The sequence below is a fragment of the Myotis lucifugus genome, unplaced genomic scaffold (genome assembly GCF_000147115.1).
Source record: "Myotis lucifugus unplaced genomic scaffold, Myoluc2.0 scaffold_71, whole genome shotgun sequence".
Lineage (NCBI taxonomy): Eukaryota > Metazoa > Chordata > Mammalia > Chiroptera > Vespertilionidae > Myotis > Myotis lucifugus.
This window is the reverse complement of record NW_005871119.1, coordinates 3,699,106-3,711,980: the sequence shown is the minus strand read 5'-3', so window position 1 is coordinate 3,711,980 and position 12,875 is coordinate 3,699,106. Positions and strand designations below refer to the sequence as shown.

The 12,875-nt window shown below is 36.7% G+C and overlaps 1 protein-coding gene across 1 annotated transcript in view; it reads left to right on the top strand.

Annotated features, from left to right (window-relative positions):
- IRAK1BP1 (interleukin 1 receptor associated kinase 1 binding protein 1) overlaps positions 1–11,098 on the top strand; it is a 12,041-nt gene extending 943 nt beyond the window's left edge. Inside the window, exons 2-4 of the mRNA XM_006090365.3 lie at positions 5,116–5,181; positions 10,369–10,499; positions 10,603–11,098. Of these exons, the coding sequence (XP_006090427.3) occupies positions 5,116–5,181; positions 10,369–10,499; positions 10,603–10,873 (468 nt within the window). The 3' untranslated portion in view covers positions 10,874–11,098. The remainder of the gene's footprint in view (positions 1–5,115; positions 5,182–10,368; positions 10,500–10,602) is intronic.
- Positions 11,099–12,875: the final 1,777 nt, after the last annotated feature.

Genomic DNA, 12,875 nt, shown 5'->3' with positions numbered 1-12,875 from the left:
TATATATATATATATAGCGATATTTGCTGCCGTAGTTTGGTTTTTACCCTTGTAATGATGAGCTGTCAAACTTGAAACATGAGATGCCAGTGCTTGCCTAAGTAGTGTGCTGTACCCGAATCGTTTTTTGTTCTGATGCGGCACCTTGGAATTTGGCAAGGGGAAAGCATGATCTGCTTCCTCCTCCCAGCCACGGAAAGCTTCGCATGGAAAGGTCCTTCAGTATTTTGGGCAAACAGAAATGGGGGTGGGGAGAGGGGGTCCTTGAAGACTCAAAGGTTTTCTCCAAATTTTTCAGTTTTAAAAAATTAAGCTGTTATATTGTAGATGCCGCCTATATAAAATACCCCTACTTACCAGGTGTCTATGAAATCACTAAATAAATAACCTTAAGCCTACTTTTAAGAACAGAAAAAAAAAAGGAAGCAGCCTTGTTTAATCCATACAACAGCCTCGTTAGGCAGGTTTTAATATCTTCATTTTCCAGATTTAAAGAGGTTAAGTAATAAGTAATGTTCTGAACGTCAGCCAAGGCGATATTTGAACTCCTGTATTCCTGAAACCAAAACACAGCTTGCTTCCGACAATGCCAGGCAGCGGAGGATAAATAGAATGAAAGAAAATCAGAAACCATAGAATGAATGGGTCAGCTCTCTCAATTCTTTCGTTTTACAAAATAGGACCCTAAAGACCATAGTTGCGATTGACCCAGGGTAACACTGAGTTTATGAAAGTGCTTCCAGTTTATTGTTAGAAATGACACATCCGAAAAATCAAGTTTTTACTTTAAGGAGAAAACATACTTGTACTGCATTTACAAACATAGAGTTATTTTTAAAATCAGTTGTAAAAGAATGTCTCTAAATGATTTTTCAGTTTAGAAGAATGCAAATGCTAATTAAAACAATGTGAATAAAATGAATTTAATGTATTTAATATGTAGAGAAATATTTTCCGAGAAAAACTGCTGCCAGCACTGCAGTCCTGTTTGAATAATACCTAATTCTTAAGTTACTTACATAAAATGTATACTGCTCCCACTGACTGTAACTTCTAATATGTAAAACAAAATAAATTACTATGTCCAGGTTACAGTTAAGATTATATTAAGATTCAGTGTTCAGGGCAAGACATACAAAGGTCAGTAATCTTCCAATTATCTCTGCTAATGGAGAAAAGCAGTCATGTAGGTAATTTGTTCAATAGGTAATGAAAAAAAATCATTTATATTACTTTGCAGGACGAATTATAATGGGTCTTCACAAAGCCTTTATTTATTTTAAACTTTGGAATCTTGGGTTTATAAACATCACTCCCCTGTTTAAAGGGCTCCTCATATTCCAAACTCCTTTGCTTTATAGATAGAGCCTAACTCTATCATTTCCTGTCATCCTTCTCTCCTGGTTGACTACTAGCTGACTCCCATTTTTTTTTTCTTCGAAGACTAGCCCAAGTTCACCTCCTTGGCATTATTTTCCTAACAGTAGTCCCTGTCATGCCACACTCCACTCCCCACTTGTAATAAAACTTATCATTCTGTATTATATGTGTTGCTTTACTTGTCTTTCCTCCATATTCTAAACCTCTGTAGAGAAGAGATCATTTTGCCCCTTGTTTGCTTTGCATTCATGGGTTATGCTTCATATATATCACATAGTGCATACTCAGAAAATGGTTTCTGAATGAATAAAAGAAAAAAATGAGAGAAGCATAAACAATGACTTCAGCTATATTACAGATCATATATAGTTTCATGATCACATAGCTTCATGTCTGAAGGCATACGCCTCATTTTTTAGGGTTTTCTTGGAAAATATTTTAAAGTTCTAAGCAGAACTCATTCAACCATCAGACATTTACTAGGCATTCCCTATCACTGTTCAATTTAAAACAGCACTTAGTGTAATGTGTAATTCTTTTGTTTTCTGGCTTGTATGTTCCTCTCACAAGCTGTAAGCTTCATAACTGTATATTTTTTTCTATAAACATGTAATGGATGCCTTAAACATGTTGCTAGGCACCAGAAATGGAGAATGAGTAAAATTTCGGTATTGTGCTGAAGGAGTCACACGATCAGAATAGACTAATACATAGTAGATGTTGTGATGAAAGTATGTACATGATACAATATAGTAGTGTAAGAAAAGAATGTTCATTTTACTTGAGGAATTCCAGAAAGCTTTCATAATGGAAATGACACGTGTCAGATCTTAAACAGTGGCTGGCAGGAAAGCATTCCAGTTTCACACTAGAGTGCAGCAAGTGTATGTGTTCAGAACACTATACACAGCTCCCTATGGCTAGGGCACAGGAGTGCTTAGGGAAAGTGGAGGGGAATCAAGCGATAAGACTGAAGAGGAAAGCTGTACACAGAATGTGAAGGAAGGCCTTGTGTGCAATACTGAGGAGTTTGGATATTATTGATAATAAAAAACTTTTTACTATTGCTAGACCTTTTACAGATGTTATCTATGTGATACTCCCGTCATATGAGACTGGCAGTTTAGTTGCTGCTTTAGAGATGAGAACTCCCAGGATCACAGTAGTTATTGGCATTAGCTTGTTCAAGTCACACAGATAGGAAGTGGCAGCATTTAGACTCCAGCCAAGAACTCTGACCACATGCTCTTAACCACTAGAGTATATTGCTTCTTTAATGTCTTGGTAGAAGATATGTTTATGTTATAAAAGAATATTTTTATATATATTTTTAAATTTATTTATTGTCTAAAGTTTTACATATGTCTCCTTTTCCCTAATATAAAAGAATATCAAGTGACAGAAAAGTTTCATGTTAATCAAGTGAATAAAGCTGAGCACAAGAAATACAGTACAGTTTCATTTTAAATTTATCTGCATTCTAAGTTTTCTACAGTCAGCAATTATCCTACCTAATAAAGAGGGAATATGCTAATTGACCCTCACACCATCACAAAAGATGGTGGCACCCACAGCCAATAAGGAGGGAGTATGCCATTTGACTGCCCTGCCCTCAAAGATGGCAGCACCCACAGCCACAAGATGGTGGCGCCCAGTACCCTCGGCCCCGCCAGGGCAGCAGGCACGTGGCAAGGCCGGCCCTGTCCCCAGGTGGGTCCGGCCGCTCTGTGTGCCTGCCACCAGAGTCCCCTAGTCCCTTCAGCCCGCCAGCCACCTAGGGCCGACCCCGAGGCACAGGCAAGCCTCAGATGGCGGCTGCCCAGCCACCCAGGGCTGCCTGAGGCTCAGGTAACCAGGGCCCGGCTGAGGCTTGCACTGCCGTCAGTGACAGCAGCAGAGGTGTGATGGGGCGTCGCCGTCCCCTGATGGCCGGGTCACCTCCCGCCCTGCCGGAGGCCGGTCCATCCTTGCTGCTTGACGCAGTCGCTGCAGGAAAGAGGCATCTGCACAGCATGTGTTTCAGTGGACCTGGCGTATGTAGCATACTGTTTTTAATATGTTTGCTCCCTTTAGCGCCATGTGTTTTAACCAAGGTCACCTCTCCGAGAAAGGTTGTTTCCCCAGGTGGGGATCTTTCCCTGAGGTTAGGGAGGGGATACAACCCCTTAATTAAGTGCCAGGCGGGTAATTAAGCTACATGGTCTTTACTCCCTGGAATGGAGATGAGAAACACCTTACAGGATTAAAATCGGCTGGTATAAATACGGATGTAATAAGACAATAAACGTCAGATCCTCATCAGTTCCTGACCAGAACTCCGACCAGAACTTTGGCGGGAGATCCTGGCTATAGGTCCTGACTAGGCTGCTGACCAACTGAAGGCTGTCTTCGTGTCATTCCTTCTTCGCCGACTCCGTCCACACCTTTGGGGACCCCTGGACCTGCTGGGATTGGACCCCAGCACCGCCCCTGAGGGCTCCTGAACTGTGAGAGGGGGCAGGTCGGGCTGAGGGACCCCCCTCTAGTGCATGAATTTTCATGCACCAGGCCTCTAGTCTTTATCATAAAAATGCATAAATATTTTCATGAGAATGACAGGCATTAGAGCTATAATTGGAACTTTAGTTCACATTTTTGGGTGAAAGCTTTTTCTAATTTTTCTGGATAATATAAACTGATTGAACTTAGTTTATATCTTAAAATTCAGATGCAGGTAGGTCCCCTACAAAAGAACATATAATTAGGTCCCAGCCAAGTAGCTCAGGTTAGAGTGTCATCCCCATACACCAAGGTTTCTAATTTGATCCCTGGTCAGGGCACAAGAATCAACCAATGAATGCATAAATAAGTGGAACAACAAATCAATGTTTCTTTCTCTCTAAAATCAATAAAATTTAAAAAGAACATATAATTAAATTATTATTGAGCATAATAATCTTTATATTTATTTAGCATATATTTTGAAGGATACAAAAATTTTGTAAAACATAAGGTATGCCTGTCCCCAAAGATGAGAGTAGCTGAAGAGTTCATTTTACTAAATTTTAAAAACTATTTTGAAAAGTAAATAAAAAATTTAACATTGTTATCAAAATTGTGTACCTGAAATTTATGCAGAGATTCATAAAGCATTAATATTTTCAAAAACTGGTCTGGGTCCAATATTTTAGAAAACTTATATTAAAATAGCATAGCATCTTTTATATTAAAATAGCATGGCATCTACATTTGCTTAGTATCTTCTCTGTGTCAAGTGCTATATATAACTTGTCATTAAATCCTCAAAACAATTCTGTGTAATATATACTTGGTATTAACCTAATTTTATAAATGCAGAAACTAAGGATCAAAAAAATTGAGTAACTTGCGCAAAGTTGCATACTATAAATATTCAGTACATTTATATTAAATTATTTGTAAATTAAATATATATTTTTTAAATATTTTTTTACTGATTTCAGGGAGAGGAAGAGAAAAGTAGAAACATCAATGATGAGAATCATTGATTGGCTGCCTCCCGCATGCCCCACACTGGGGAACGAGCCTGCAACCCAGGCATATGCCCTGACTGGGAATTGAACTGTGACCTCCTGGTTCATAGGTCAGTGCCCAACCACTGAACCACACTGGCCAGACTGTAAATTAAATATTTAAAAAAACTCTAACATTCCTTTAGAGTGATTCCATTTAGTTGCCAGACATTTAGTAATCATACTCTTGTACTTTCTGTTTCAGGCAGAAAATGTAACTGTGACAAAGGATTTTAGAAGAGTGGAAAATGCTTATCACATGGAAGCAGAGGTATGTACTTACAAATAATTGAAAACAGCATGACTTTGTGTGAATAATTTGCATTTATTTTTGTTCTTGAACTGAAATGTACAGGAGAAATGTTTCTCATGGTATTGATAAAAGGTTTTCTCAAAATCATTTTTGGTGTTACATATCTGTGAACTTTTAAAATAAATGTAATGAGATATACTTAAGAGAAGTTGTTTTGAAATGCAATAAAAATAGCAAGGGGGAAGTAGCAGTTAATTACCACCTGAATAAAACTTTATAATATCATTACATAGTGAGCAGGAAAAACTACAAGAGAGAAATTTCTTTTTAGATAAAAAGCAAATTAATAAAGTCATAACAAAGGATTGAAACACTTTAACATTCTTTTGTTTCACAATGCAATTTTATTGTGTTGTGGAAAGAACAAAATATTTTTGTATACTCAATGATAACATTTATTTCCTACAACTATGTATACTTTTTACTGATCTTTAAAGATTTTATGATCAGAATTTATGAATCAGAGTATGTTATAGTTGTGATTAGGTTACAGGACTGCTGTCTGTTTCTGATTAGGAACATCCTGGGGTATGTGCTTGGTGCATGCTTGCTGCCTTGCCACAGGAAACAAGAATGGGGTTAGAGTGGAATCTTACTTATCTAGTCAGAGAATCTTTGTCTTTAGAGGTGGAAAATACTCAAGAAATAACCTAGCCATATCTTCAGGCAGATAATATTTTATTATCAGAAAGTAAATTATTATTTAATGTACAGAAAGTACATTAGAGCTACTTGTTTTATTATAAGGCATGGCTAAATGGGAACTTGGCTAAGCTCTGCTCATCTTCCTTCTGCTGTACTTACCTTTTTAATATCTTATACTCAAATTTCTTAAGAGAGAATCTGATTATATTTTGTATAGGGCCCCCTGGTACACAGAACTCATATCACACAATCCAGTACATGTTTGCCCTTAAGTCAGCCTCAGCAGTCAGCAGAAACCAGGATGGTGGGCTCACAAGGTAAAGAACAATGTGTGGCTTTATGGATGCGGATGTCGTGAAAAGTAATACCTAATGTCTTACATATACCAGGATTCTCATGGACAGTTAAATATATACATTAAGATTAGATGGTAGAACATTACTTTTCATGTAATATCTGAAACTTTCATCCTGAAAGGCACTCTAAAGATTCTTTATTCTTCCACCTACCATGCTGCTACTGCTTATCTATATACTAGAGGCCCAGTGCATGAATTTCATGCACAGGTAGGGTCCCTAGGCCAGCAATCAGGGCCGATCGGGGCCTTCCAGCTGCCAGCTGGGGCTTTCCTTCCCCAGCTGCCGGCTGCCAGCTGCCAGCTGGGCCTTCCTTCGTTCCATGCCATCCCTTGGTGGTCAGCGCACATCATAGTGAGCAATCAAACACTCGGTCTCCCAGTCAAACTCCTGAGGGGACACTTTGCATATTAGCCTTTTATATAGATAGATATAAAAGCCTAAGCAACTGTTCAACTGGTAGCTATGACGCGCACTGACCACCAGGCGGCAGACATTCAACGCACAGGCATGGAAACATGGAATAAACTGATGAATCTTAGAGGGAAGTGGAGAGCGGGGAGGATGGGAAGAGATTAACCAAAGATCTTATGTGCATACTAGAGGCCCGGTGCACAGATTCGTGCATCAGTGGGGTCCCTTGGCCTGGCCTGCGGGGATTGGGCCGAAACCAGCAGTCCACTATCCCCTAAGGGGTCCCCGATTACGAGAGGGCACAGGCCAGGCCGAGGGACCCCACCCGTGCACGAATCCGTGCACCAGGCCTCTAGCTATAAAGATAAGAAGATGGAAAGTTAGAAATTATATAAGTGACGTCTTTAAAGGTGGATGAATGGTGGTTTTGTGTAAGGAGGGGATTTGGATTAAAAACATTGGCTTTGTAGTTCATATATCTACATAATCTCAGTGTTAGAAGGGATTTTAAAAGCCTGGGATATAAAAGACTGAGTAAATGTCTTTTGAATAGAAAAAGCAGTATAACCACTCAGACAATTTTCCCTCTCCTTTTCATTGCATGTTTGCCATTGTCAGGTGTTTTCCATACATTATCTCATCTAATTTTTTTTAACTCTTAATTTTTGTTGTGGAATACTTTATACATAGACATGCATGAATATAAAAGGCCCATTCCATTTTCAGACATCTAATAAATACAGCATTTTCTGACATTAAACCAGAATTGACTTATTAGTACTCCTCTTTTATAAGTAGTATGCCTCTCCAAGAACAAAGCAACGCTAATTCTTCTTCCTTGAAGCCCACACTTGCAGTTCAGTATCATATTGATGCTACTTTTTTCTTCTCTGGAGATGAGATCCCCAGTTTCTTTGGCCATTTCTTGTATGAGAAACTCCTTTAGTAACCATTACAGCTAAAAAAAAAAGTGTCTTTCTTACATGCTGCTTTTAAGTCATGTTTCTCCTATCTTACACTTGGTTATTGCTGTTTTAAAATGAATTATAGTATTTTACACTGATCTCTGGATGATTTTATCCACTATATTTGATCTATATTTCCAGCCTATTGGGATCGTTTTTAAATCTCAATTTTATCAAGCCGTGTTATTTTTAGTACTGCCAGCTTTATCTCAACTGCTGACTTGATCATCAGTGTTCTATCTATGTAATTAATTAAAATACTGAGTAGCATTAATCACCTATGACCGTAAGCAACAATGTTGCCATGAAGACTGTATGTCAGTATATCCTAAGGCTTGTATGAATATATAGGTAAAAGGAAAACCCCCTATGGCTCTGGTATTTCTCTGGTGATTTACCAACTAGGAAGTCAAATTTAATACATCTTCATTTGTTCTTAATGATTTCAAATTTACATGTTCAATATATTGGCCTTTGGAAAGAAATAATGTGGCAGTGATTCAGAAGGTAGAGATTAAAAGAACAGTATAGAATTGGTGAATTTCACTCTCAAGAGTAAAAGCAAAGTTAGAAGTCAGAAGAGTTTTCTACTTAGTGTCTCGGCAAGAAACTCGGTAATTAGAGTTTGAATGTATGATTCTAAGGACCTTGCAAGATTTCAGTCTTAAATTCTTGTGTCCTTATATTGTTATTCACAAAGGCCTACCTGGAGGAAGCCCTGTATGCATTTCTTCAGAGACAGGAACAAGGAAGCCAGGGAGACTTGAGGGGGAAGACAAAAATAGGTTATGGCAGTCAGTACCAAAGAGAAAAGAAAATATGCAAAGTGCTGAGGCCTATGGCAAGGGATCAAAATAAACCAAAGGCCCTATTTTCTTTCCTTTGATAGAAATCTTTTTTTTTTCCTTTTCTTATTTCTTATAAACTAAACTTTAAAATAATCTGTTCTAGAATCTTGCCTGGGATTGAAAGGTGTCTAGCCCACTAGACTAAGTTTGTTTAGTTTTATCTGCCCGCCTTTTTTTGGAAATTAGAACTACACATACTTTTAGGGAGGATTTTGGCCCGTTACTTTATGGTAATTTAGGTTAGCAATTATAATTCAGAAGGCAGATATGCAGAACATTTCAATAGCTGAGATTTGACTTATCCAGGAGATGAATTTATTAAAAGCACTTAAAATCTCACCTATTTTGGAATTCAGTTTCTATTTTATTACTGAAATGCTAAACTAGTGGGGATTCTTCTTGACCAGAGATATGAAAGCATTTATATGATAATATCAATCTGTTTTGTACTTTAATATAGCTAGTACAGGCCAATCTAATTTACTACAGTAATAAAATAAAAAAGAAACACCATATGATCATCTCAATAGATGCAGAAAATGCATTTAACAAAAATCCAATATCTATTCCTAATAAAAATTCTCAGCAAGCTAAAATAGTAGGGAACTTCTTCAAACTGATAAAAAAAAATCTATGAAAAATCTACATATTTAATGGTGAAAAAAACTAAATACTTGTGCCTAAATCAGGAACAAGACAAACATAGCTACTTTCATGACTTGTATTCAACATTGTACTTGAAATTTTCTAGCTAAAGCAGTCAGGCAAGAAAAAGAAATAAAAGGCATCCAGAATAGAAAGTGAGAAGTAAAATTGTCTTTATTCATGGATAACATGACCATCTATGTAGAAAATCTGATGGAACCTACAAAAGAGCTATTAGAATTGATAAGCAGCAGAAATATAAAATATCTAGGGATGAGTCTGATTTTAAAAATGTGAAAGAGCTATAACTGGAAATTGCAAATCATTGCTACGAGAAATAAAAGAAGACCTAACTAATGGAGAAACATACCTTGTTAGTGATTTGGAAGTCTCAATATCATTAAGATATCAGTTCTTCCTTAAATATATATAGATTCATTATAGTCCCAATCAAAATCCCAGTAAGCTTTTTAAAATAAAGAAGTTGACAAAATGATTATAAAATACCTTATTTACTTAGAACTGAAATCAGACAGATCATAGTCTTCACTGGATAGCATTTATGCTTAAAGGCAACTGTTCTGCATTGTATAAGATGACTCGGAAGGTCAGGTCACCCCTCTCTCTCTTTGCTACTCTTGTCTTCTGTCCAGTACCTGTACTTTTTTGTTTTACATATTAAGCTTGTGTAAACTTTCCTTAAAAGAAAGGTTTAGTCTGCTTCCTTAAAAAGGTTTTTAAGACTACAGTTTTAAGTCTTGCTAAATATAGGGATTCCTCCCACATATTTAAAGAAAGGGGACATAATGAAATAGATGTTTCCACATATAAATCTGAAAATAACTACTGGAAGAAGAAACATACCTACCTCACTGACAGCAGTGAAGTGAAGTATGATGTAATTACTGCTAATCAGAAAGTTAATGGCATAGATTCAACTAAGGAGTCATGAAAAATTTATCAGAGTTAGAATTCAGCCAAATAATAAAGTTGAAGGGGGAAAACCTCCATTTCTCTTCCATAAAAAGTTCCTGACTGGTTTAAAATGTATTTTTAAATATTCAAGTTAATATTAGATAAAATTCATAAGCAAAAATAAATTTAATAACAAAATAATTTAGTTATAAGTATCAGCTAGGCTTTTTATATCTGTTACATACTGTAAAATGACCTCAGTGTAATATGGCTTTACTTTTTAAACTCTAATTTAGAGAAAATTTTGAAATAATGTATCAGGCATGAAAATAATTTCAAGTGTCATTTCATTTGCAGGTCTGCATTACATTTGCTGAATTTGGAAAAATGCAAAATATTTGTAACTTTCTTGTTGAAAAACTAGATAGCTCTGTTGTTATCAGTCAACCCCAGTTCTATCATACTCCAGGTTCTGTTGAAAATCTTCGGTAAGTTCAGCACATCTTTAAATTATCAATTAATTAAACAAAACTCTTCAGTGTTACAGTTCATTGAATGTCATATTAATAATCTCTGCATTTCATTTCTAAGACGGCAAGCCTGTCTTGTTGCTGTTGAGAATGCATGGCGCAAAGCTCAAGAAGTCTGTAACCTTGTTGGCCAAACTCTAGGAAAACCTTTATTAATCAAAGAAGAAGAAACGAAAGAATGGGAAGGCCAAATAGATGATCACCAGTCATCCAAACTCTCAAGTTCATTAACTGTACAACAAAAAATCAAAAGTGCAACAATACATGCTGCTTCAAAAGTATTTTTAACTTTTGAAGTAAAGGGAAAAGAGAAGAAAAAAAGACATCTCTGAAATTCCAACCAAAATATATTGTGTTTATATCTTTTTGTCTATTTTTATACTTTTTATAATGTTTACTTTTGCATATATATATATATATAGTATAGTATATAAAGTGTTTTCTCCCCAAAATCTGTGAATCCTTAAATATAGTTCCACAGAATACTTATGTTTACTTTCTATTTTGAAAATCTTACTGTGGGAAATACTCTTTGGAAATAAATATGTGCACACTTATATATACTGAATTTATATTAGTATATATGTTAGTAACTTCTATATTTCTACTATAAGAAGAAATATTGACACAGTTATTAGCATGATCATTAACATTAATAGAAAGAATGAAAAGCAAAACATAACTTTTGATAAAAGGATAAGGAAGTATATTATGAAAATATTTTGATACTAGAAATAAAAGGTAATATATGGACCAGACTCTCTTCATCAAAGCTTCTTTGATTATGCCAGCACTCTCCAATACAAATATAATGCAAGCCACATAAGTAATTTAAAATTCCCTAGTAGACACATTTTTTAAAAATTTTAAAAACAGTTGGAACTAATTTTAATATTTTATTTAACAAAGTATATCCAAAATATTATCATTTTATTATGTAATCAATATATTAAAAATAATTGACAGGTATTTTATATTTACTTTTATACTAAGTCTTCAAAATTCAGTGAATATCTTATAGCACATTTCAATTCAGATGCTAAATTTTCACCAGAAATATATTATCTATTTTTAAGTTTCCTAAAGTTTAGTTTAAACAATACATTAACATACCCAAGTTGTTCCAAATATGCTTAAAAGATCTAGCAACTGGATCAACTATCTGTTTTCAAATTAAAATTTAAAAAATTTAAAATTCAGTTCCTTGGTTTTACTAGTCACATTTCAAGTACTCTGAAGCCATTAGTGGCTAATGGTCACCAGTTGAACAGTGCAGGGTTATACACTGAGATACTACTTAGGCTATTTGAGATGTAACCATGTATATGGCATTGCTATTGAATTACACATTATCTCCATAGACTTTCCATTCCCCACCATTCAGCTCAGGTCCCAAACTTTTTCTTTTGACATATCTTGATACCTATATGCCAATATTTCTTCCCTACAACAACATATTCCAGTACAGGCAGTCCAAGCCTGTGGTCGTGACGCTGTCACACCATAATGACCAATCACCAGGAGGCTGCATGCTCAGCAGGTGCACACGGGTGGGCTGGGACTTGACACTGCATCCCCATGGGTGCCAGCAGGGACTTGACCAGGAGGTGCACCGGGGGAGTCCCGTGTGGTGCTGACCCCATGGGGCGGGACTCCAGGACTCAGGGGAGCCTTGTGGGCACACGGGGTGGGGGTGGGGGGCTTGACACAGGCGCCGGCGGGTCTGGGTCTCATGCGATTTTGAGGCGCACACGGGTGGGCAGGGCTGCGTGGGGGGTGAGGCGCGTGCGTGCGGGTGGGCGGGGCTGTGTGCATCGAGTTGTGCGCGGATGGGTGGGGACTTGACTCTGGGTCTCATGGCGCTGGCGGGGGCTTGACACTGCGTCCCCACAGGCGCTGGCCCAGACTGTTGACAGGAGGGAGTGGAGAGCCTGTTGACAGGACCCAGACAGCAGGGCAGTGGGAGCCCCATCCCTCGCAGAATCAGCTGTATCAATGTTGTTTTTATATCATGTTTTTGTTGTTTTTATATCATGTTTGTTCTTGTTATATCATGTTGTTTATTTATTAATAAATTTATATATTACTTTTATATACATTTTTCTAATTTTCTCTAATCTCTGACACTTGTATTATAGAGAAAGAGCAAATAATGGTATTAAAATATTCTAATTAATTCCCTTTCAATGTGCACGAATTCATGCACCGGGCCACTGGTTTATTTATAAAAAAAAAGTTCCGTCATTTCGACGTATGTACATATGTGCTTTATGTTTTTTATTATTTATTTACTACAAGTAAAGGTCAGGAATTGTTACCTTTCTTCTAAATTTT